At 41.8% G+C, this 27,544-nt stretch overlaps 1 protein-coding gene across 5 annotated transcripts in view; it reads right to left on the reverse strand.

Moving 5' to 3' along the window:
• The window catches only part of PLCB1 (phospholipase C beta 1), a 650,190-nt gene that overhangs the window by 217,125 nt on the left and 405,521 nt on the right, over positions 1-27,544 (reverse strand). For all 5 annotated transcript variants that reach the window (XM_037896161.2, XM_043544063.1, XM_043544064.1 and 2 more), the window contains 4 exons: positions 22,227-22,367; positions 13,494-13,573; positions 7,638-7,691; positions 6,570-6,645 (listed from right to left, as the gene is read on the reverse strand). In XM_037896161.2, the coding sequence (XP_037752089.1) occupies positions 6,570-6,645; positions 7,638-7,691; positions 13,494-13,573; positions 22,227-22,367 (351 nt within the window). The remainder of the gene's footprint in view (positions 1-6,569; positions 6,646-7,637; positions 7,692-13,493; positions 13,574-22,226; positions 22,368-27,544) is intronic.

Below are 27,544 nucleotides of genomic sequence, written 5' to 3' on the forward strand. Positions count from 1 at the left end.
ATAGCTAGAGCATGGAACACTCCAGACTCATCCAGACACAGGAATCCCCAGCTGCCCCTTTAGAAGCTGGAGTGATAAAAAAAGTGACTTGAATTGGGACAAAGATCTGACCCAAAGGCTCTGGGTGAAACTTTGTTGACATGCACAAATCCCCAATGCATTGTGGGGACATGTGCACAAGGACAATCTTTTTCGCTCCCAAATTCAGTGATTGTTGCAAGGGCATGTTAATAAGTATTCGCCTCCCCAGCACGATGGTGGCGCACTGGTGCACTACTGAGTCACAGGGGAGAGAATCTAGTGATCACCCAACACAGATTCCCACGCCACCCAGAGTTCTGCCTCCAATCAAAGAACTGATCCAAACTGAACCTGTTTAGCTGGTGAGACTGAATGAGATCATACCCTGAAGTGGAATTGCTGGCTGTATGCGATGCCCGCTTACAGAGTGTAAAGCTTTCTTGACAGCTTTTTGGGGTTTCTTTTTTTCTGGATTAAAAAAATCAGTGGTTTTTCACTGATGGGTACAAAATGTTTTATGAATAACCAAGTTGGACTTTCTCATAAGTTTGCTTACATTGTGTGTGACAAATGGAGACTCAGTTATTTTCTTTGTTAATGTACATTTGCGTTTCTATAGCAAGTGGAGAAAAGGCTTCAAATGAACTGATTCAGTCTTCAGACGTAGTGACACCTCTGTTTAACTCGAAATAGTGTGGGGCACAACACATAACAAATAATGACAATTCTTGAAAAATACAGTTCTACAGAGCTGAGGAGCGAAAAGCTCTTTACACTCTTTGTTTTGGCACACTGTAATATTTCTGAATGCTTGTGTGGGCATAATCTGTAGGAAGTTGCTACACCTAATTATGGTTCTTAGAGAGAACCAGGCAGAAAAATACCTTCCCAGTGGTATGCGTAATGTCTAAAAAGAATTGTACCACAGCTGACAATAGGCATTTTCTCCCAAATCTGACTGCTATACATTCGTAAAAAAACAGAACAAAGAAAGGCTGTCTGCAGTAAAGCATGTACCTCAATTTGCATTGCATCTGAAAACTCGCTAGACAATGGATAATTACAATATGCCATTGCTTCACTAAATGAGTAAGTATTTCTTACAGGGGCAATTTTGATACCAGTGCTCTGATTACTGAGGGTCTTTATATTCCCATAGATTTCCATTCCTATTGGCTTTAATGGGAGTTTGAGAGCGCTCAGCACTTTGCTGGATGGGGACCTTTCCTGATGACCAGAGATCTACGTTTCTGTCCCCTTTTGCATATAATTTGGTTCAAATTCAGAAACGCATTTGAGTTTCCATCCATTTATGGCCACAACCATACAAAAAGCCACCGATGCAAGCCGCTGGGAGGAAATAAAATATGAAATGTACATATTATTTATTTACTACCACCAGTGTGCAGGGGTGGCAGGTTTGTATAATTTTTGGTGCAGGTCCAAGTCCCACCCCACTTCCACACCTGCTTAGGGCTCTGGAAGGGAGTTTGGGTGTGGGGTGTGGGCTCTAGACTAGGGCACGGGGTTGGGGTACAGGAGGGGGTGTGGGCTCTGGGAGGGAGTTTGGGTGCAGGAGGGGGTTTTGGGTGCAGGCTCCGGGAGGGAGTTTGGGTGCAGGAGGGGGTTTTGGGTGCAGGCTCCGGGAGGGAGTTTGGGTGCAGGAGAGGGTTCAAACTGTGGGAGGGAGTTTGGGTATGGGAGGGGGTGAGGGGTGCGGGGCTTACCTCAGGCGGCTCCTGAAAGCGACCCGCACACTCCTCAGGCAGCAGCTCCTAGATGGCGAGGGCCAGGGGTCTCTGCGCACCACTGCCCGCAGGCACCGCCTCAGCAGCTCCCATTGGCTGCAGATTCGGCGCTCAGGGCGGGGAGTTCCAGGAATGGCGCGCCACGCGGAGCGAGGGCGGGCAGGAAGCCGCTTTAGCCTCGCTGTGCTGCTGGTGGTGGTGGCTGAGGCCCCCAGGCCCTTTTTAATCGCCCAGGGGCGGCAGACGGGAATGACAGATGCTCTGGGGGGAGGCGTGCGGGGGCAGCGGGGCTGGGGGAGAGACCCGGCCCAAACATTGGTGGAGTCGGGCCCCATGCTCTGAATATTCCTGGAGCACAGGCACCCCGGGCCCATACAACTCGCCGCCCCTGCCAATGTGCTCAGTATTGCATATGACCCAAAGATAAAGACAGGAGATAAAAGCTTGGCCCAAATAGCTCCTACAACCTAAGAGACAATTTTAGACACTCGCTGAGTTTGGACAGCAAAATCCTCATTGCCAGAAATATTTAATATATTTTGTCCCTTTCAACATGCTGGCCTGAGAGCTAACCACATATCAGTGGAGTCACCCACAGACCTTTTGTCCTAAGCTCTTTCTGTGTTCTCTGAACAAACTGCCCTGCTTTTTGCACTGCAGAAAAACACGCCTTGTTTCTAAATTTGCTGTATATTTGGCATTCAATACTGTTTTGTTATTAAGGCCCTCTGTTCATTTCAGGCACTGACCATTTATGATTTGTCTGGAATCCCACTTGCTTTTGCAGCACCTGTCTCATTCCCCTATTGATTTAACAGCACAACAGCTACTCAGATGATAGGATTCAATAGCCAGGATATTTTATTTTGGAGTGAATATTTACATTCGTGGCCCGTTTTTGTGCTCAATGGAGCGTAGAATACAATCTCCATGGCCAAGGTTTTCAAAAACAAGCGCCTAAAGTCAAGCTATAAACGTCACATCCTGAAGCATGGTCGGTTTGCCGAAGTGCCGAGCACCTTTCAGCTCCCGCTGACTTCAACCAGCCTGGCTGAGATTTTAAAAAATGCCTAGGGGAGTCGGATGCCCAGTTGGACACCTAATCCCCTCAGGCATTTTTGAAAAATTCACTCCCCTGACTTCAATATTTGCTGCTGGATACTCAAAAATGTGGAAAATCAGGCCACAAGCTCTTAAATGCATATTTAGGCACGTCAATAAGGACTCAGTCCTACAAGGGGCTGAGCACTCTGACCCAGCACCAGCAAAGCACTTGCTTCGGTGCTTCAGTTTAAGCACATGGATCATCGCCTTGACTTTCATAGGATGACACATATGCTTCAAGCTAAGCACATGTTTAAGTGATTTGCAGACTCGGGGTGAGAGTGCTCAGCACCTTGCAGGAGCGAGCCCTTATTTCGGTTGCCTATGTATGAATTGAAGAGCTTAATTTTAGGCTTTTAGGGCGAGATACCCCTTCCTATTATTCTTCCACAGCAGCATAAATCTCTGTTAAATCTCTGTTCCAGCTGGAGGAGAATTCCCAGGAACTAAGTCAGATAGTCCACATTGTCTTGGGAGGCCCCCTCCACAAGCCGCAGCATTAGGGGCATGTCAGGGGCAGGGGCTGGGCCTGTAGTCGACGCAGCTACAGGAGTTCTGTGCAAAGATGTCACCTGTAGGCAGTTCAGCTCAGACTACAATAACTTTGGGCTGGGGGAGGGATAGCTCAGTGGTTTGAGCATTGGCCTGCTAAACCCAGGGTTGTGAGTTCAGTCCTTGAGGGGGTTTTATAGGGATCTGGGGCAAAAATTGGGGATTGGTCCTGGTTTGAGCAGGGGGCTGGACTGAGGTCCCTTCCAACCCTATGATTCTATGAACTTTTAGGCAGTCTCCTAAGGTAGAGGCTATGACTACACTACAGCTTATGTTGGCAGGGGCGTGAATAAAGCACCTCCCTCAGCGACATAAGTTACATCGACATAAGCGCCTGTGTGGACAGCAGGAGAGCTTTTCCCACTGACATAGCTGCTGCCGCTCTTGGGGGTTGGACTAGTAAAGCTGATGGAAGAGCTCTCTCCCGTTGGCAATGCGAGAGGGCTTGCACTGGTGCAGCTGCACTGCTGTAAGCTCTCCAGTGTAGCCATAGCCTAAGTTACATGCCAGGGGCCATATCAGCTCCTGAAACAACCTAGAATCAGGATGGTGCAAAAGTGGCTTAAACCTACCTAAGCCCCTTTCCCCCCCAGGGCTGCAGGGGTTTTTTGCTGTGCCTTAGGGGCTTTTACAGTCTCTTAGAAGTGCAGCACAAAATCACACTCTTACTTTGGAAAAATCTCAGCCCATGAGTCCTACGCTTCCCTAATGTATATCGTAAATATCCTTTCTATGCAGCTTGGAGAGACATCTTTCTTTGGAGGTTTAGAAAATATATACAAGCACACTCATCCAGTGTTCTGGGTGCCCCGTCAACCTTTGTAAAAAATATACTAAATAAACAAATTCCACTTTTCCAAGGAGGATTGCATGCTATTCACATACCTCAATGAGAGACAGTATCCTGTATTAGTTTCAACTTTACCTTGTTCTAGTCTAAACTTTATGTCTAGAGGACACAAGATGGGTGAAAATATCACAGAAATTGGAAGCTGAGAGCCCAGAATTCTGCTTGTTTAAATAAATGGGAACACAGGTGAAAGAGCAGAAGTCAAAACAGTCGAATTTCCCCTTAACTCCGTGGGATTTGCTCTTTCCTGGAGGATTTGGTCATGGAACAGTGTTTCTTTTAAAAGATTTTATTTCCAGGATAATCAACTGAGTTTTCCTTACTGCATGTAACACATCATTTTTTGTCCTGAACAAAAAGATCTACCTTATACTATGAATAATTGTCCAACTAGTGTCCCGGCAAAAAATATACAGCAATCTCTAGATAAAATTGACTATTGACTCAAATAAACAACAGAAAGAGCTTGTGGTTTCCTTCAAGCATTGTAACAATGTTTATGTTTCTTTCAGTGAGAGTTAAGAAATCATTTTTACCCTTATTACCACTCAGTAAACGGATACATTAAATCAAATGAGTTAAAAAGCATGCCTCGGAGATTCTTGAATATCTCATCTTAAATGCTAACTGCACTGCCAATTAAATGAAAAGCAATCCTGGAAACAAACCTCAAACATATTTCTTTTTTTAAGAAACAAATGAGAAGGTAGAAAACCAATCACATATCTGCTGTGTGTGGTAAAGTATACGGTGCATTATTTTCACAATCAGTTTAGATTTCCATAATCTTTACATACGTTTTGCAAATATTTACATAAATTGCTTGCAAAAAGCTCCCTAAGCCTCTTTCCATCTTTTTAGATCCATTTTCCCCTAGATTTCTGAAACATCTGAGGGTCTGATTGAACCGGGGGAGATGAGATCTTTGAGGATTGGCTTGTGGAGTTTTGCCCTGTTGCTGTTCTGGGGCACCAGATTTGCCCTTCCCGCAGGAATCAGCTGTGGAACCAGGTCCCAAACACAGTCTGGGTGCTCACAAGAAGTCTGGGCCTTCTGCAGGCCAGCTCTGTGCTTCTGCAGCAGATCTGTCTCCATTGAAGCTAGGCTGCTAGAGACTACCTTGGTGGCAGCTGTTCCTGGCATCCCTCTGTTAAAGTGGGGTCTCTTCAACAGTGAAGAGACTACAGGCTTACCTTCACTGCAGAGTGAGCTGGAGTTATCCACACCTGAGTTAACTCCTCTTTAGTTATCCTAGCTCAAGTGAGAACAAATCACACAGCAAACACCACTGGAGATGCACAAAGTGTTTGAATCGGCAGCACAGAATGAGTGCATTTACACCTGGGTGGGAAACCATTTCCCCATCCTTTGAGAGTTACTGAGATCTTGGATTTTTTCCTCCATTCCGAAACGGGATGAAAAATTAAAATCTCAAAAATTTCCATCAACTGATCATCTAAAAAATTGAAAGGCTTTGATCATTACAAAATGTTTCATTGAGATTTTGACTTTTTAAACAAAATAACATTTTTAGTATACATTAACTAACATTTTGAATAAATTACAAACCTAAACGTTTCATTTTGAAAACATCAAAATGGGATGTTTCACACTGCTGTTTCAAACTGTTTTCAAATTGGGAGATCTGTCCATATCAACCCTTTCTTGTGAACAGCTTTGGTTTTAACACATTGGTTTCTGACATAACAATGCTTCGTCAGAAAATTCCCAACTAGCTTTAGCTGTATGAGCAGTGCAGAATGATTGTATTAGCAGAGCAGAGTAGCTGTGTCCGTACTAGCTAAGTGTTAGCTGTACTCAAGATTTTACCCATGTTCCCAGGCTCGCTAGCGCAAGTTTAAAGCACCACTTAACTTGACCTAGAGATTAAGTGTGTGGGCGGGAGTCATGTTCTGTGCAATGCTCCAATTATAACTTGAGCTAACACTGCAGTGAAAATGAGTCCTGAAAGTCTGTAATAGAGTCAGTGACTGTGTTATAGTCTCATGGCATCTCCACAGAGTATGGCACACAATCCTGTACCCTTCCCTCCAGCTCACTTACACTTCCTTCAGTTCCCTTCCCAACTCCTCAGCAAAGATACTCAGACTTGCAGAGAGCCATCTCTGGAATCCAGGGGTATCTTCTGTGCAGGAGAGGAAGAGCCCCTGGCTGAGGGCCTGTTCGTTGGGCAGGTCTCAAGGGGCATGATCAGCCCCTGAGAAAACACTGCTGGAATCAGCTATGAATTGGCAACACTTCAGAGCAGGCCAAGAAAATATCTGAATGCTTACCCTGGCAGATGGAAGGCTACAAGCTTCTAATGCAGTCTCTACTCGCTTTCTGTCAGCGGAAAACAAGCGGTATATGCTGCAAAATGGAAATAAAGAAGCAGGGATTTGTTCAAAGGCACATCACACTTTTCTGTATTATATGGATACAAGCTGTGCATGGCTAACGGACTGCACAGCAAAGTGACTTTTTGGGAAAACTTGTGCATTCATCCTTTGTTTCATAGCTAGATCTTGAAAACAGAAACACTTTCACAAAAAAGAAAAAGAAATCAAAATATTCCAATCAGATAAACACTTAACATTGGAGGCAGTGAGTTGACGGGGAAAGTAGTCATAGAAGGGACAGAAAGGGTGAGGACAGAAAGAGCCCTGAAAGGGGAGATCAGTTTCTTTCACCTCTAGGTCACTGGTTCAAATCCAGCCCAGAATAGTAGTTATCAACACTTATTACCATTTGTTGGGTGCTTAGTGGCATATATTAAATAATTTGGGTGATGTCAGCCCATTTCCCAGCATTCCCACCAAAAAAGCCATCATCACAATGGGTATCTAGCATAGTTATAATGGCTCCCCATACCTGTAGCATTTGAGCACATCATAATCTTTAATATATTATCATCACAACAACACTGAGGTAGGGAAGTGCTATTATCCCCATTTTACAGATGGGGAACTGAGGTGCAGACAGTCTAGGTGACTTGCTCAAAATCACACAGGCAATCTAGGACGAAGAAAGGACTTGAACCTAGGTCCCGAACCAGTGGACCATCCTTCCCTTTTGGTATTTTAACCGGGTGGTCTTAGCATCAGATACAGAAGTGCAACCTCCATAGACTTCACCCACAGCCCATGAAGACAGAGCGGGTTCCTGCCCCCCAAAAGTGGTCTGGTTAGCACACTGACACAGCAGTGAGGAAGTAGCTTGCCCTGCCAGCAGCGCTATATGCATGCTGCGTGGATAAACAGATTTCAGTCAAAGGGGTGACAGTCCAGCACCATTCCAAAGATTAAAATCACACTCAAAGGTCTGAAAGATCCAATTTAAGAACAAAGGAGAGAAGAAGTTACCTCTTCAGAGGAATACGTCCTTCTGGAGTGACTTGCAGCTTCAGTTTTGTGTAACTGTAGAGAAAAAAAACACGGGGAATGTCTTTTTCTTTTTAAAAGCTTTTCAAAGACTCTTACAGCTCAATCCTATTGTTTCTAGCAGTCTGCGAGTTTTACTCGCTCATTTTGTACTGTCTGAAAATCTTGCAGGACATCATTAACAAACATCGCTGGTGAGTGAGAAACGTCGCCTGCCTTCATATGGAGCAATGCAAAAATCAGCAGTACACGTGAATACAAAACAAAACCCACAACACTGACATCGAAAAGCTCAGAATCAGAGGTTCTCTCTACATTGGAGCTGGAACATGTCATTCCCAGCTCGAGGAGATGTACCCATGCTAGCTCTGATCAAGCTGGTGTGGTGTAGCCATGCTAGTGGGCAGGGCTAGTCATCTTAAGTAGGTGTTTAGGGTTTTAGATGGGATAATATTTGGGGTAGCTAGCCGCTGTGGCTACATTCAGCAAGCTAGCTCTGACCAAGCTAACATGGGTATGGTCTCCGCAATACAAAATCTAGATCCAGAGATGACATACTGTTAGATTAGGAATGGAATGGCCAAGCAGATCAGCTAAGATTCCTGCTAAGCGAGGGTTGCTCCCTACTGCTTTGTTGAGTCCATGTTTAAGTAATGGACCCTTCCATCACCTCCTTTGGAAAACTATTCTACAGCCTGATGGCTTTCTCTGCTAGGAAAATTTGCCTGATAGCCAGTCTAAATTTTCCTTTGCTTAATTGCATCTCGTTACTCCTAATTATAACCCCCTTTAAGCACCCTAGAAATAATTCCTTCCTTGAGGCAAATTGTGGGCCTGGTGCAGAGCTAGCCCATCCCAGGGAGAGGGGAAGGAGAGAATATGCCTCAGGAGGTACAACTTCTAGCTCACTGACGCACAGGGATACTGAGTAAGAAGCCCCATTCCTGGAGATGGTGCTGCCTGCTCCCTACGCTGTGGGCTAGTAGGGGGCACACTCTCTGCTGAGTGCAGGGATTGTAAGTGTCCCTGGCCCACCCCACTGCACACCCGTGGAAGAACTAGGGATAACGTGGCCCTTGGTCTTCATATCACTAGTCAGATGAAAACAAGTCAAACCACAGCCAATTAAACATCCTGGCAGCAGTGAGAGCGTGAAATCCCCTCTAGCCAACATAAGCCGGCTCGAAGACTTAGAATCAATGTGCTAAAGAAGTCTGACTATCAGTCTGGCCACTTCACTCGTGTCAGCCTGAAAGCCTTGTGTGATGATCAAATGGGTTAAAGTCTCACTGGTACTTTTCTGGTGGACAAATCTATTAACTATCTACCAAAGGTGCCTATATACAGGCAACTAAATGCACTATGTGGATTGACCTCTTAGAGTGTATTTATATCCCAACCCTCACAGCTTTACCCATGCCATGCCTGTCGGAACATCGGGATCAGAATACATTTCTTTTTTTCCAAGCCATGCACATCCTCACTCACACAAACAGGGTCTGATCCAAAGCCTGAGGAAATCAATGGGAGTCATTCCACTGACTCTAGCGGGCATTAGATCAGACCTTCCTTGGGACTTGCCCAGCTGAGTGAGGGCTACTTGCATAAGGATCCATCTACCGCATCAGCCCTTTGTCTGAAAATAGCAGAGCTTCTGGGGTAAGCTTTTTGGTTTAGGGTTTTTTGTTTGTTTTGTAACGTAAAGAATATAATTAACATCCCCACCCGCCCTCTTCTAGGTTTGGCATTTGCAAGATCAGAACATTAGCAGCACTGTCAAAAACAGAGCAAGTTCTAATACTCTAGCCTGTGTAATAACTGTGAGGTGGTTTCACAAATCCTTGCCTTTAGAGATATACCAAAGAAGCCAGACTTCCTGTGCTACACAGTACTGCCAAACCCAAACGTTACAAGATCATGTGACTGGCTTAAAAATCACAAGCATTTTAAAAATATGCATACATTTGGGGTTCTTTTTCATTGTCTTCTGCTTTTGCAGCTTTACGGGGTCCTGAGTTCACATTTACGAGCTTTCCTGTGAAACCAAGATAGCTAGAAACTTATATTTTAGTTAAATGAAAGCTGAGATTCTCAGCTGTGTTCTTTATGTAAAGCTTCAACTGTTGTGATGGTATCACAAGAATGAACGACACTGGTGTTATAACAATTCTGACCAATCCTGATCGGGATTCCTTCCCCCAGGACTTCTCGGTATGTTTTATGGAACACCCGAGTACACACCATTTTACCTTGTTCTATAGCCACAATTCTTCCCTCCTCGAAGGTCTGGATGTTATTCCTGCTCCATTACTGGCTAGAAGGGCTGCTATTGAGAGATATTACCACCCTCAAAAGCTAAACATGCTACTTCAGTAGCTCACTGCTGGCTCTGAGAATGACAGATCCAGGACTTGAAACCAATCCCAGGTCTCCATGTCAGCCCTGGTTAAGCCTTTGCTATGTACTCCAGTAATAAAGGCAAAATTGTACTGCACAATTACAGTATAACAAAGACAACAGAGATTTAAATCCTAGGTGCCTGTTTTGTACACCACAGTCTAACCCTATTTTTCCTCATGTGACCTGATCACAGGAAACCTGTTCAGTCATTTTATTAATACACCCTGGACATTATGAAAGTTTGGATGCCAAAGGGAGGAAAATGCCTTTATAATTCAGCTCTACTGCAATCATTTTTAAATTGGATGACATGATTCTAATGGTCACCACTTTATGCAGGACTGGCATTATAATAGGTGGGAAATGTTTAATCTTCAAAGTCAAAGATACCTTGAGTAACTCTGATTTGGCATCTGTGCTTAAGGGTCCTGGAAATCCTGCAGCACCTAAGTGAGCTATTAAATAGTGGAAAAATAAAAGGCATGGAGATACCATGCTTGCCTGCTATTCTACACATCTTAGAGTTGTAGCAATTTGTGTGCCCTTGTACATACACACACATGCTGTGCTTCCCCTAGAGGCAGTGCGTCTCTGCTCTGTCCCCAACACAGGGTTGTGTCTACCATGCGCAATACAGTCTAGTGTTAGTAGTTTATGAGCTAAGAGCTGAAAGAGGAGGTTACTCACCAGTCACTGGAGGTTCTTTGAGATGTGTGGTCCCTAACTGTATTCCACTGTGGGTTACACACGCACACCATTAGCCTGGAGTTGAAGAATTTAGAAGTAGTGTCTGCTGGTTTATGCATGCGCCCTGACTTGCCTTGTGCTTCCGTCCAAGGGGATAAAGGGCAGGGGCAGACCAGCCATGTCTCCAGTTCCTTCTCCACCATGAATCTGACAGATTGGAAGCAGAAGGGAAGGAGGGCGGGAAGTGGAATACAGATAGGGACCACACAACTCAAGGAACTTCCCATTACAGGTAAGTCACGTCGTCTTCCTCTTCCTGCCGTGCCAAAGGAGTTATCCACTGCCAAGTCCTGCACCAAGGTGTAGTGTGTTGTGAATGTGTGGACAGAACTCCACATGGCTGCTCTACATACATCTATCAGAGGCACGTCTTGAAGGGATGCCACAGTCATTGTTTGAGCTCTAGTGGAATGAGCCCGTACCCCCCATGGGGAGAGGTTGATTTTACAGCTGTTAGCAGAGTTTAATGTAGCCAGAAATCCATTTGGAGATTCTCCGGGTGGAGATGGTGTGTTCCCTGATTCTCTCTGCTACCTCAGTAAATGGTCTAGGGGACTTCCTGATTGTTTTTGTTCTCTACAGGTAAATGGCCAAAGTCTGTCGGACGTCGAGGGAATTGAGTCTATGTTCTTCTGTGGATGTGTGAGTTTCGGGAAGAAAACAGGTAGGTAAATGGGTTGGTTAATATGAAATGGGGAGACCACCTTTGGTAAAAATTTCAGGTATAAGCATAAAGAGACCTTATCCCTGTGGAATACTGTAAATAGCGGGTCTGCCCGCATAGCTCCAAGTTCACCGACCTTCTCACCAACAAGGAAGGTGACCTTCGTGAATGCCAAAAGAAATCTTGAATTGTTTCTTTCCAGGGCACACAGCAGGGCCGACGCCACGGTGTCGTTATTAGACTCACAGCTCATGAAATACTGCAAGATCAGCTGAATTGTATTCATAATGCTGATCACAAGACTGGAGAGCAGTGCAGGATCCATGCTTTCAGGCAGAGATGGCAGGCACACAGTTTACAGGGGCTGTTCAAAAGTGGTACGAAACGAAGTCAGAAGCCCACGGAATGATAGGATCGAAAGAACTGCATAATGGGATAGTGAGCCTGCCCCCATGGTGAACTGTGATCTATTCCCGTATCTCCCAGGGGAAGAGGGTGGTGAGTTGCACTGTCGGATAGCTACCCATGATGCAATGCTCTATCTGTCAAAGCAAGAGCACCAACTGTGGATTTGCTCTGCTGACACAAGGAGCGTTGTGTGGCATGCACAACCAATGTAATTAAAGCAACATATGATTGTCAATGTAACTTGTCTTAACTCTGTAGTATAGACAAGGCCTTACTGCTCAAACTTCTCAGGTATGCCTGGGGAAAGTTTGACACATATTGCACCCAGCTGCGATGTGAGATTCTCCCAGGCAGTAGAGGCAGTGTTGGTGGTTGTCGCTGACTGAGAAGGATTGCAGGAGGAGGTGCAGAGTTTGAAGACCAGAGTTCTGGGCATAGTTCGGTACCCGAATGGAGCACGGGGGAAGGCCCCCCAAATTCTACTCTATTCTAAACTGGTAAACTACTAAAACTAGGAAAATAAGTAGAACTATTAAAGCTATGACTAAAACCGATAAGACATATGTACAATTAAAAGTATTAGAGCTGCGTCAGAGATGAGGACCTGGAGGTTCCAACCCAGACCATGAGGCAGTGAGAAGGAACTGAAGATGCAGTCAGTCCGTCCCGCCCTTTATCACCTTAGATGGAAGCATGAGGTGAGTCAGGGCACATGCACAGACCAACGGACACCACTTTCAAATTCTCCAACTCCGGGTGCATGATGCGAATGCATAACCCACAATGGAATACAATAGGGACCATCTCTCAAAGAAGAATCAAGTGTCATGTTCTGAGCTCCACAAATAGCAACCATTTAGGTAAATGAATCAAGCGATGCTCTGGGGCTAGCTCTGGAAAACAGAGTGTCGCTTGCTTTATCCTGTTATAAAGAGAACTGCATTCAAAGTATGACGTTCTCAGCACTGTCACTTCAACAAAACTATCTCTGTCTGTGCGTTCATCATCCACATGACACCTGGTAATCTTGGATTTATTCAACTATGTTTCTTTAATTTGCAAAATGCCTGCTATTTTTATGAACTTCTCATAAACACCCTCTGTACTTTGTCCTACAACACTCAGAATCAAAGTATTGTGTGCCAATGAATCTAGATGAATAGATTCACAGTTTCTCTCTACTGAGTACCGAGACCCGAGGGATCAACCGGAGGAAAATGGAAATCTTGTACTTCTCATTCTTTGACTAATAATAGATAGCACAGAAAAAAAACAGAGAAGTGGGTCAGTCTGAAATTCATTGTTTTTAACCCTGAGCAGCAGTGCCAAGACCTGACGTCACTCTCTGTGTGTGTAGCAGGAAGAATGCAATGGCATTCAAAAGTATATTCCAGCCACGTCTCCTAGGTAATAGTTTGTGAAAGGAATCATATTTCCCTGATTTTTTTTTTTTTAGATATCAGTTTTTTGAACTCAGTGAGAGAGGAAAATCCATGTTTATAGAACTGACAAGCCAACAAAGTATAAACAATAGATGGTAAGAAGGCTGACAAAAGAAAAAGGAAAATGACTCAGAACAAGGAGTAACACCCTTGGCAATAAATATTACTGCTACTTACGCTTTTTCCAGAAATGCATCCCTTGACATGTTGTGTGCCAGCAGGTTTGTTGCCAAACTGAAAACTTTGTCCGTCCATTCCTAGGGAGATATAAATTACAGTTGATGTAGCCCAGATGCAGCCTCTCAAAGGTGCTTGTTTAGACCTTTATTTTCATGATGGCAAATAGTTTCAACATGAGTATTATTAACAGAAAATGTTTCATAAAAGCCTGAACCATGCGTTTCCCAGCACAGCTTAAGTTCTAGACTAAGGTACTGTCTTTTTCATTATGCATAAATCAAAACTTTGACACCTGTGTGTTTCAAAAGAGATTTCAAATATTGTCAGATAGGGCCTGATGCAAACCCCACTGCAGTCAATGGCAGTCTTTTCGCTGACTTCAATGGACTGTGAATCAGGCCCACAAAAAAATACCTATGACCATGGGATGGCCACCATCTTGGTGGATACATCACTACAAACCAATGATCTACAGGAAAGTAACATAGTTAGGCAACAATACTGCACTTCCCCCTTAAGGTATATGGTCAAAACCTATATGTAAGTATAGATTTTGTATGGGCTACTATGCATTGACCTGAGAAATATGCAAAAGAAACCACAGCATCAGGGAAATACCAAAGTGGCTTGATTATCTGAATATCCTGGGGGAGAGGAGAGGAGAATGAATGTTCAGTTAATAGTTTCCAGTAAGAATACTTTTACTGCAATTAACTGATGTTGACAGACAGGATTTTGTTTTTGATAGACACAGGCATGTGGATACTGTGGATTAAGTCAGATTAATAGTTCCATCGAAGTCACAATCATGTGGTTAATTAAAATTTTGCATGCTCTGGTGATGCGTGCTGCTGGGTGCATTGAATCCATCACTGCACGTGCAATATGTTCTTCCTTTCTCCAACACTGCTGACAGCTCTGCTAATCCCCCGTCATTCAAGTTGGCAGTTGGAGGGTTATATTTGATACCCCCTTTCCTTTCCTTCCTGCAACCAGGATCTTGCCCAATCTCGTTGTTTTTTATAACATTTCCAGAATCTACCCCTTTTGTCTCTGCTTCTAAAACATTCATTCATACCATAATTTTCCCTTTCACCCAGACTGCTGTAACCTCCTCTTCTCCAAGCTGCCTTCTTGAGTCTATCCAACATTCAACAGCGAAATAATATTCCTCTCCTGCCATTCTGAATGTGTCAAGATTAATAATGGCAAAGTATTCTGATACCATACCTTTGTACATGGGTCTCTAGTCAAACAGCCCCAAAGTTGATTCTGGTTCTCAGGTCACTCCAAGTTCAGCATGAGGGAGCCTCAAGAGCTCATATCTTGTACAGTCCCAAGGCAGAGTTGTCCTCTGCAGCTGAGCCAACAACTTTCTCCCCATGACTGAGTTTTCTGGCATACCCAACAGCAACAGCAGACACCTGGGCTAGATCTCAGAGAGAGACTTCTAGCCCTGCTGGTCACAAAGTTGTTCTGGATTTACATACTCATTGCCGAGAGATTTTGGACCTCTGTCTCCCAGGACAGACTGTATTGTTTTTCTTGACCGTAACCTTGTAAGGTCTAACCTTAAAACACAAGGGATGTGAGAACAACAAAAGAATAGGGCCTCTAGCATCATTACTTTCCTGTGACTATGTTTTCAGCAGAGGCATATTAAAGGTAGCATTTTATTTCATCCTGGCATCTCAATTTTCCAGTCTCAGAATAGCCACATTTTATAAACATTGCTTTGTTTAAGCACGAATAACAACAACATTTAAAAATGTTCTTTGTGACACTAACTACTGCAAAGTTTAACAGCAGCATAAAATGTTATTTTAGCAGCTTAAGATACGTTTTCTTTTAAGAAAACCTGGTGGGCTCTGTTTTGGTCAGACAGAACTGTATCACTTCAAATGCATCCTAAGAACTGAGAGTGGACAGGCTGTTACTGGATTTTTATTGCAAGCATTTTTTATATGCAGTTATCCTTGTCAAGATATTTTCCCTCCCGAACCTCTCTATGACACTTGCAAGAGAAGCAACACTCGAGCCAAGTAATCTAACGCCTACCCTCAGATTGAGCAATAACTGACCCTGTCAAATATCTGTGTGAAGCAATGAGTGAGAAATAATACGTGATCACTTCCCCTCACTTTCAAGGGTATACATTTAAATCCCCAAACGCTCCAGCCAGTAAAGCCAAGATCAGGAAAGCTGCCAAACGTCACATCATCCTTCCTGTCATGAAATGATGGCACTGAGCAAAGATCCAAAGCTCACTGAAACCAATGGGGGTCTTTCTATTGACTTCTGTTTGGATCAGACTATGAAATAAGCGGTGTCCTGTTGTTTTAGCTACCGAATGGACACCCGCTCTCTTTGGTTAAGCAGTATTGTATACAGTCAATACTGAGATCTGGAATTATGATGCATCATATAATTAAGGCCCTTTATTTTCAGGTTTTTTTAGTTTAAAAATTCCTGGAAATGTACCAGTGTTTAATACAAAAAATTAAAAACAGGTGAAAATCAGTGCAAAAAAATCCACTTTGCAATTTCTAGGTAAATATTACTTTCTTCTCTTGTGTTTTTTTTTAACTTAAAAAAACCAACACTTATGCTCTCAAATGTAGTTAGACACGGGTTTTCATCTTTGAACCATTTTAGCATGAAAAGTAGTTCGCTAACTTTTATTTGCTTTGAATGCTGCTAACTATCCAAGCTATCTGTCAAGCTGCTACTGTGTATGTGCATGGGATTGATAACATGTACACCAGTGCTCAAATCATTCCAGTACTTCTAACCTGGCTCCCTACTCCAGAAGGAGAGATGGCAGCTCAGGAACCTGGCACAGGTTATCGAGCCGTCATCTCCCTTTCTGGAGGAGGGAGCCAGGTCCAGGGAGTTCTGGCACTTCCAAAATTCAGGTAGAAATTGGTTAAAAAAACACCCAAATAATGCCTTTTGTAAAGCCTGGGAATTTTCAGTAAAAAAAAGGTAAAAACTGAAAACCAAGGTGTTACATATGACACGTGATAGCCCACATCACTAGCAGCATAGATTCCACAAGGCAAGCCATGCTGAGGCTTCATCTATGGGATGAATAGCTATTCTATATAGAAAGAAAACAGCTGGTATTTTACTGTGGGAAGATTACAACAGACTCAGAATCACGGTTGCTTACCATGGGGTTGTAACTATGAACACTTACCCCCATACATAATGCAAAAGGAAATGATAAATCTGGAGATTTTGAAGTAAGATTTTGCTAGTGCCAACAAACTCCTCTCCCAAGTTGGAAGCCTCTGAGCTATGGTATTTTTTAAAAGCAGAAAAATGGAGCCTTGCAACAAATTTTAATTTCAAGCAAACTACTTCCATCATAAAAAAAGAGCCATATGTTCCTGCTCTCCTTTTGGCTTTGTTCTGTTACCATCATTCATATTTATATCATTCCTATTAACTTTACTAACAAATCAGGTAGCTGTTATGTACTCTAGTCAGTAAGGAGCAAACAATGTGTAGTATATTTTGAGAGCTCTTGCTCAGTGAACACATTTCTTTCATCTATTACATGAATCAGAATATATACCTAGAGGCATTTATCTCAGTATGAGAGATGAGAGCTGTTTTTCATGGCAAAAGACAGTACCTAAGTGCTACACATTTTTGAAAACATTTAATTCAAATCAGAACTGAATATGCGTGAAGACAACGTTTTTCGCATGTTTGTTTTTGGCTCAAAATTACCATCTGAAGTTGTTGAAGTCACATGTTTCAGCATCCTCTGGTATGAAACATTTCATTTTTTTTTTTTAAAGCATGTCTCTGTACTGATTATTTTATTATTTATTTTACTGCTTATTTTAACAGAAAAGGAAATTTGGAAGAATAAAGAAGTATACTAAAAAAACATATCACAGAACATATGGTATCTGGGCACATGCTGTAGATAAATCACTTAACGCTTATCTACTGGGGACATTAAGGAAGGTTAATAGAAATTAATTTTTAACATGGATTAGATAAACAGCATTAAACCCCCATGTAGACACTTTTATTCTGAATTAAAGTGGCCTTAATTTGATTTCTTCCTTTAATGCACTTACACACCTTTATTTAATACAGATTAACCTTCCTGAGTGTCCCCATGTAGACAAATGAGGGACTGTCCCTCATGTATGGAGGAAATCACAAACTGTTAGCTAAAGGCCTGATCCAAAGCCCCTTCCCACCTAGATCCAGTTGTTCCTTGAACTGCCACGTACCCAGCACGTGATCTAGCCCTGTCTCAGTTCCCTTTCTATCGGTACTGGTCATCTCCCCAATTTTTATATTAAGGACCCTACTTTTTGAGCTCCTTATCTGTATAAAATCTGTATATAAATCTTTCTCTTCAACAACATTTTCTAAGTAAATGGAAAAGAATGAAATGAGGACCATAAAAGATATAGAACTAGGCAAAATAAAATAGGTTCTGAGACTGGGAAATAAGACAGTTGAGAGCTTTGTCTGTCTAGGAAGTCTGATACTGTATAACAGTCAAGCGGATGTAGAATAGGTGAAAGAGGAATGCAATGGTCAGAGTTGTCTTTAAAAAAAGGTAAGGGAGTCTCTTTCAGACCAGACTGATGATCCTTAAAACTCATGTATCAATCACACTGGTGGATGAGACCCTGCATAAGCTCCTATGTGAAGAGAAGGAATTTTTGATAGCTTTGAAAACAGATTCTGGAAGAGGAGCATAAAGATGAAGTGAATGCAAGAAATGAAGACTGAAACCATCAGAAAGACAATGATGGGAAACAGCAGGTGCCTGAAGGGGCAGAGATTAGGTTACTGGAGAAAGAAAAAATGCTTTGAAGACAGTTAATGGAGTGGAAGCCAGAAGCTCCAAGGGTTTTCAAGAGTAGTTCGAATGGAAAGGATCAGACAAAATGGGGCTGGGGAAACATTGCCCTTGATCATACAGGGAAAGGAGAAAAATAAACAAACATAGAGGGGCTCATTCTCCTCTCAGTTACACTGGTTACAGACCAGACTGATGATACTTAAAACTCATGTATCGTATCAATCACACTGGTGGATGAAACCTGCATAAGTTCCTATGTGAAGAGAAGGAATTTTTGATAGCTTTGAAAACAGATTCTGGAAGAGAAGCATAAAGATGAAGTGAATGCAAGAAATGAAGACTGAAACCATCAGAAAGACAATGATGGGAAACAGCAGGTGTCTGAAGGGGCAGAGATTAGGTTACTGGAGAAAGAAAAAAATGCTTTGAAGACAGTTAATGGAGTGGAAGCCAGAAGCTCCAAGGGTTTTCAAGAATAGTTCGAATGGAAAGGATCAGACAAAATGGGGCTGGGGAAACATTGCCCTTGATCATATAGGGAAAGGAGAATAATAAACAAACATGGAGGGGCTCATTCTCCTGTCAGTTACACTGGTTACAACAAAGCAACTTCTGAGTTACCTCAATATATGCCAGAATCAAGACTCAAGCCCAGATGTTGACCCAATGTGTCTGGAATCCCTTGCAAATTCTGCTCCTTGATACACACATACAACTCCCATTTAAATAAACAAAAGAGTTCCGTAACTGCCATTCATCTTCATCCCCACCACCATTAGAATGTATCTACTAATCCATTTCTTGGATTCCCAACAAATGAGGTACAAACAGGCACTCTCTGTATTAACTAGCATGTCTGTTACCTTCAACTCACACCTAGGGATCATTAACAAGTATTTATTTTACCTAGAGAAATGTGAGCAAAGCAGTGTATTGTGACTTCATTTTAATTTTCTAGTTCTTTATTTAATTCACGTAAAGCAAGATCCGTACTAAATGCTTAGCTTTAGGCTCATATCCGCATTAATTCTATCACAACTCAGAAAGCGGAGGTGAGGAACTGAACCTTTTGAACAGAATGACCAGTAAAAGGCTTGAAAATATATTAATTTCAAAAGTTGAATAATAATAAACTCAGATCCTACAGAAATATAAACCAACTCCTGTAAGAAAAAAAATACAATTTGATTATTTAAATTGCTTTGTTAAGATCTTTTTCAAATAATTTTAGGTTAAGTTTTTCAGAGTGAATGTTTTTAGCTTAAAAAATAACATACTCAGGATTTAAAAGATTAGATTTTATTGGCAAATGTCAATGAACGTCAATTTCACTGTACCCACAAACCTACAAAAAATGTTTCCATCAATAATAATTGAAATTTACAGATAGGCGAAATGAGACATATGCATCTTGAGATCTTATCAGAGTTTGATTGAAGGATATTTGATGTATATTTGTCATGTGATGTTGTCAATTTGTGTTTTACAGTTATAATGCTTTAACTTTTTGAATCTCATCATCTACTGTCATTAAATTATTGCTGTCTGACCCACCCCATTGCCTGACTCCGCCCATTCCACAACTAAACATTTAAATCAATAAAAATAAAAGGCTTAAAATCCATTTTGCACAACCTTAAACCTTTACATCCATACAAATCTAAAGTAAGTGCTTAGAAATAAACAGACGTTATCTGTAGAAAACAGCAAAAAATAAAAATTGAATTCTGCCGAGCCCAAACATAGGACACGTGAAAGGTAAATAGCAAAGTGTGCATGCCAGTGACTGAGAGGATGTTTCCAAAAGCACATATGGCAATTGGGCACCTACTTCCATTGGAAAGTCAATGGGAGTTAGGTGCCTAATTGCCCTCTGCGATTTTGAAAATCTCCTTCTAAATTTATAAGGCCCTGATCCTGCAGTGAGGTCCACATTAGAAGCTCCAGTGAGGCTTTATGTGGGTGCAGGGATATCTCTACACTCATGGAGTTCATTGCAGGAACTGGGTCTGTGAAAAATTAGAGGATTTATTTAGTACAGTGCGGTATATACAAGCAGGGTGGGATTTTCACACTGAAATAAGTGGGAGTTTTAGCATGACTTTAATGAGAGCAGAGCTATGTCAGTGCTGAATGCTTTTAAAAATCCTACCCTCAGGACATACTGCCTGACAGATCAGTAACAAATGAACTCAGCTGGTTTACATATATGTCAGATTACGTTAAGGATAAATTAAGAGCCTGATTCAGATCTTAGTTACTAAAATCAAAGAGGTTAACTCTGGATTTACTAAAAGAAAAGGAGGACTTGTGGCACCTTAGAGACTAACAAATTTATTTGAGCATAAGCTTTCGTGAGCTACAGCTCACTTCATGCATCTGTTCTTTTTGCGGATACAGACTAACACGGCTGCTACTCAGAAACTCTGGATTTACTGTAGCTCAACCTCCACAGAACCTAATTTTATTTACTGTATTTTCACTTTCCATCAATAACTTGGAGATGGACACATAACAGTATTTCTGGATTTTTCTAATTTGTCCTTCAGATAGCAAACATATCATGACTTTGACCCAGGATGGCTAGACTGGAAAACAGAAAAGAAAGGCATACAACTCGTCCCGTGTTAGTTCATTTCTTCTTTCTTCCAAAGAGTGAGCAGATTTGCGCAATTTGGCTTTATTATGCCTTTACATCTTCCTTCAAATTCTTTTTCCATTTATTCATGTTTATTTCAAGTGCTTCCTCCCATGCAGAATAAACCTTTGTTGGGTTTCTTAGCAGCCTAGCTGTACAATGTACTGTGAGGTAACCGTTCTGCATTGTTTATATCATCCAGGATCAACCAACCAGCCAGACAGAATTTGCAATCGCAGCTGCATGGGGAAGAGGGAAGCCACACCCACACAGGGACAAATGGGTTGCTGCTCATGTCCCTCCCCACATGGGTGGATGGTCTGCTCAGGTGGTGGGTCTCTGGGGCCAGGGCTGCCCACACTCAGAAGAGGGTTGGCTGAGAGGCTAAAGGGTACTGGTGAGTAATGAAAATATCCCCTTCCCTAGACAAAGAGCAGGAGTCTATAAAGACTACCATCTTTGGCCAATCTAGCGGACTTCATGATCAAAACATTATGATTTTAATTAAATGATTGTAGGCATTTAGGAGGTATTTGAAGACAGGGAACTAAAGCATGCGTTAAAAAATCTGTTGTATTTTGCTGAATACATGTTAATTTTATGCAACTTGCCTGTACTGTAAAACTGTACAAAAAAGTGTTTATATATGGTAATCACTAAGAGTGGAGAAAAGACATGCTGAAAATTTGTGGAGTACTAACCTTTGCACACTACAAGAAAGGCTAGGTGTATAAGCCATGTGTCGTTGCTGGCATAACAGTTTATAAATAGGCAGGTGCAGATAAATAGACTCTCAAACCTCAGTTCATTACTTTGACCTAGGACAACATTAAAAAGTCAACAGTTTCCACACTGTGGTATCACGGATATCCCAGAATTTCCACAGAATAGGAAATGACTTGTGATGGTTGTTGATAAAAATTGACTTATTGTTGGAAATTCACAATGCATTCTTTGACATGGAGGCAATTTTCTGGACATACAGTTGTTTACAAAACACTCATTCCGGCTGTGCAAAGAGAATAACCAGCAATGTTCTGAGGATAAACACACCAATGGCTTACAATTTCCCATGAATACACTTTGCTGCTGTGATGCAGTACAGTATATTTCTCTAACAGCAAGCTGATTTCATCCATGAGTGCATCTTAACAATCCCCTCCTTTTTTCTATTTTACCCATCCTGGAATAATAAATAAAACAATAATAATAATAATATTCATAAATGTAAATAATGGTAAATTGAATGTACCTTTGCTATTTCCTCTTGAAATGCCACTAAGTTCAAGTACGATATGTTAACCAGATCTGGACCATAGACAACAGTTATCATTCGATTCTCCAGCCGACCTCCTAGGTTCCCAGCATCCAACAGTTCACGCAATTTTGGATCCTGCAAGTAAATATATTGTGAGACAGTAAACATCTGATTTGCAAAATAACTTGCATTTTGAGAGACATGAACATTTTAAGCATCAGCTACATTTCTGGCCTGGTTCATTCCTCACTGCAAATATCCAAAGTAATCACCACCGGGAACAGTGAAAGACTTGATCTTGATTTTCCAATGAGCCTGATCTCTGGATGGGTGCAGTGAAGAGGACAGATTGTAAGGGCCTCTTAAAGTTTCCCACCCATCTGGCCTCCTTAAAGTTAATCATGTGCTTCTAAGTGCTTTGCTTAATCACAGCCATAGAGCCTGATCCAAAATCCACTGAAGTCAGTGATTTTAATGGATTTTGGATCAGCCCCAACGAGGGAAGAAAAGGATTTCAACTGATTTCTTCCCTCACAAAGAATTCAAGCAGAATCATTAGAAACGACACCACCACGTATAACAGAAGAATATACTTTTACTCCACTCCCTTCCCCTCCATGTCCCAAGAGATCTTTTAAGAAAATAATAAAAACGTATTATTTTAATTGAAAGTTATAATCCAGATATATTTAATTTGCAGGATTTCCAGTCTCATGCTCTTATAGCAATATTAATCTCTAGGAGCAGTGTTGTAAAAACAAATGCATACCATTTCTGAATAGTGAAGAGATAATTAATTTTGCAGTTAACTATAGTAACTGAGGTTTGCCACTGGTAACACAATCTCTAACAAGAACCCGTTTCAGGATATTTTGTTTATCTCTTGGCTTCTGATGATTTAGACTGCAGCAGTGCCAACCAGCATGCTAGGTCAGTGTTTCTCAAACTGGGGTCCATGGAGCAGGGAGGGTTTGGGGGTCCCTGAAACATTTTAAATCAAAATGGGGGTCCTCGGGTTGCTAAAGTTTGAGAACCTCTGTGCTAGGAGCTTTCCAAACTCAGAACAATGCATGGCCCTTGCCCTGAAGAGTTTACAGTCTTCAGACAATGACAGCTGGTGGAAAAAAAATTTTGAAGTCAAATTGGGTGACATTCACCCCTTTGCTAGCACAATCTGAAAGCGTAGGCTTCTTTCACAGGTAAAATTTTTCAGAATGTTATAAATATAAAAATTTGCCAAGTGAATCGGATCCTTACTGGGTTAAATTAAAACCAACACTCGCATTCCTTCAGAAAAGTTAAGACATGATGAAATCTCTCTAGTGAATTGAATCACTTGTGATCTATGAAAGACAGATATAATAGCAGCTCCCATTTAGCTCTCATGTAAACTTTTCCCCCGTTGAGTAAATGCCATTATTATTCATGCTACCGTTCTTCAAAACTCAAATACCCTTGGAATGACAAACTAAGAGCTATTTGTCCTCTATAAATGGGGTTTATTATAGCAGGATGATAAATTTCAGTGTGTGAAAATGACCATTTATCTTGGAAAATAGGGAGATCTCAGCACAGGGGGAATATCAACATGCTAGTAGACATTAATCTAACAAGGACATCTTCTGATAGGTATTACATGCATTTGCATGCATGGCTTGTAAGTATCTACTGAATGCTTACCCTGGTTCAAAGGAATATTTTGAAGCACCACATGTTAATTGGAAGGAAATAGAAAAGCTGTCTCTCACGGGATGCTGAGCTTCTTTAAATATTGGGTACAACGGTAAATTGTGTTGGGAAAGGAGACAGAATAATAAGCCTATTCAAATATGTTGAAGATGAGGAATATTATGGTACGTGCTCTGAACCAAAGCAGACCTCACGGATAAACAAGTTAAAACAACGTTTTCACACCTCAGACACAAACAGCAAAGGAATATAAAAGCAGGAGCGGTGGCCAAGGGAGCGTGAAGGAAAGAAGAAAGAAACAGAGATGATGTCAGCTAGCTGCTGGGTAAGGAGAAAAACAGACGGAGAAGAAATGTAGACTTTTCAGTCAGAACACAGTGTGTACAAGGTTTACTCAATCTTTACCCAAGAGTATAAATAACACAGGCAGAAGTCCAGCAACAGAGTGGGGGCTATCCAGTATATTGCAATGAATGCAACATGTATAATTACCTGCCTTGTGGGCAAGAGGCATGTGTGTGCATTCGGTGAAAGCTACTCAGAGCCCTCAGAATGCAACTACAGGCTCTCAAAACCAGAGGGTTTGAACTGGAGGATCTAAGAAAGATAGAGAGGTACAAAAAAGAGACTTTTCAGGACACAGTAGAGCAGTACCTCCCGTTCTGACAGCCTCTGGGCTGCTGCAGGGGATAAAAGTCTCAGTGAAGGAAAACATCAAGCTGGAACAGAGGGAAAGAATCCTATAGTTGGGACTCTCCTTACAACTGATGTCATGGTATCCTCTCACACTGAGGATACCCCTGCAAGGAAGAGGACCTCAGTTATTAGGAAGAGACAGGGAATAGTAATGGGGGATTATTCAATTATTAAAAATATTAATAGTTGGGTTTCTGATGACTGAGAGAACCGCATGGTGAATTGCCTGAAGGGTGTGAAGGTTGTGAGACATCTAGATGGCTCTCGAGACATCTAGATAGACTGATGTGCACTGTTGATGAGGAATTGGAGGTCGTGGTACATGTAGGTACCAATGACATAAGGAAAGGTAGGAAAGAGGTCCTGGAGGCCAAATTTAGGCTGCAAGGTAAGAGATTAAAGTCCAGAACCTCCATTGTGACATTCTCTGAAATGCTCCCAGTTTACGTGCAGAGCCAGTCAGACAGGCAGAACGGCAGGGTCTGAAGGCATGGATGAGACGATGGTATTCTGGAGCAGGGATTTTGCTTTATTAATTATTGGGAAAGGAGGAGCCTACACAGGAAGGATGGGCTCCAGCTAAACCAAAACAGAACCAGACTGCTGGTATGTAAAATTAAAAAGACTGTAGAGGAGTTTTTAAACTAAGGATTGGAGGAAAGCTGACAGGTGAGGAGCACACAGTTCACATAGAGATATCCCTAGGGGAAGATTTATTAAGGGGCACACTGTACATCCTAGTAAAGATGAGAAGACAGTAGTTGATAAAGGACAGGCAGGAACTGAAGAGACAATCAAACGAAAAAGAGTTCCATTCAATTACATTACACGATGGCAGACAATTAAATATTGACATATTTTATAATGCTTGTATACAAATGCTAGAAGTCTAAGAACTAAGATGGATGAATTTGAGTGCCTGGTATTAAATGAGGATATTGATATAATAGGCATCACAGAAACTTGGTGGAACAATGATAATCAATGGGACCCGGTAATACCAGGGTACAAAATATCTAGGAATGACAGAGTAGGTCGTGCTGGCGGAGGAGTGGCACCATATGTGAAAGAAAGTATAAAGTCAAATATAGTAAAAATCTTAAATGACTGAAATGTCACCAGAGAACCTCTATGGATAGAAATTCCGTGCTTCAATAATAAGAGTATAACGGTACGAATGTACTACAGACCACCTGACCAGGATGGTGATGGTGACTGTGAAATGCTCTGGGAGATTAGAGAGGCTACAAAAACAGAAAACCAAACAATAATGGGGGATTTCAACTCTCCCCATATTGACTGGGTACAGGGCACCTCAGGACGGAATGCAGAAATAAAATTTCTAGACACCATTAAAGCCTCCTTCTTGGAGCAGCTAGTCCTGGAACCCACAAGAAGAGAAGCAATTCTTGATAAAGTTCTAAATGAAGCACAGGATCTGGTCTAAGTGGCGAATACAGCTGAACCACTCAGGAATAGCCACCATAATGTAATTAAATTCAACATCCTTGTAAGGGGGAAAATACCAAAGAAATCCACCACATCACTATTTAACTTCAAAAAAGGAGACCTACACAAAAATGAGGAAGCTAGTTTATTAAAAGGAACAGTCACAAGAATGAAATGCCTGCAAGCTGCATGAAAACTTTTTAAAAACACCATAATAGAGGCTGAAACTAAATGTATACCCCAAATAAAAAAAAACAGTAAGAGGACCAAAAAAACCCAACAACAACAAAAAACCCACCATGGCTATAAAAAAGAGTAAAGAGGCACTTAAGAGACAAAAACGCATCTTTTAAAAACCGGAAGTCATATCCGTCTGAGGAAAATATAAAGGAGCATAAACTCTGGCAGGTCATGTGTAAAAGTGTAATTAGGAAGGCCAAAGAAGAGTTTGATGAGCAAATAGCTAAAGACACAAAAACAAACAGAAATTTTTCTTTAAGCACATCAGAAGCAAGAAGTCTGCCAAACAATCAGTGGGGCCACTGGACGATCAAGATGCTAAAGGAGCACTTAAGGAAGACAAGGTTTTTGCTGAGAAGCTAAATTAATTCTTTGCATCAGTATTCACTGCAGAGGATGCCAGGGAGATTCCCACACTTAAACCATTCTTCTTGGGGGACAAATCTGAAGAACTGTCCCAGATTGAGGGATCAGTAGAGGAGGTTTTGGAACAAACTGATAAATTAAACAGTAAGTCTCCAGGACCAGATGGTATTCACCCAAGAGTTCTGAAGGAACTCACATGTGAAATTGCAGAACTACTAACTGTGGTATGTAACCTATCATTTAAATCAGCTTCTGTACCAGATGACTGGAAGATAGCTAATGTAACCATTTTTAAAAAAGGCTCCAGAGGCCACCCTGGCAATTACCCGTCAGAAAGGGTAACTTCAGTACCAGGCAAACTGATTGAAACTATAGTAAAGAACAGAATTATCAGACACATAGATGAAGATGGTGTGTTGGGGAAGAGTTAACGTGGATTTTGTAAAAGGAAATCATGCTTCAGCAACTCACTATAATTCTTTGAGGGGATCAACAAACATGTGGGCAAGGGTGATCCGCTGGACTTAATGTACTTGGACCTTCAGAAAGCCTTTGACAAGGTCCCTCACAAAAGGCTCTAAAGCAAGTAAGCAGTCATGGGATAAGAGGAAAGGTCCCCTCATGGACCAGTAACTGGATAATACACAGGAAATAAAGAGTAGGGATAAATGGTCAGTTTTCAGAATGTAGAGAGGTAAATGGAGGGATCCCCCAAGGGACCAGTGCTGTTCAACATATTCATAAATGATCTGGAAAAAGGGATATACAGCACAAAGTTTGCAGATGATACAAAATTATGCAAGATAGTTGTACAAAGCAAAGAGTTACAAAGGGATCTCACAAAACTGGGTAACTGGGCAACAAAATGGCCA

Source organism: Chelonia mydas, chromosome 3 (assembly GCF_015237465.2).
Source record: "Chelonia mydas isolate rCheMyd1 chromosome 3, rCheMyd1.pri.v2, whole genome shotgun sequence".
Taxonomy (NCBI): Eukaryota; Metazoa; Chordata; order Testudines; family Cheloniidae; genus Chelonia; species Chelonia mydas.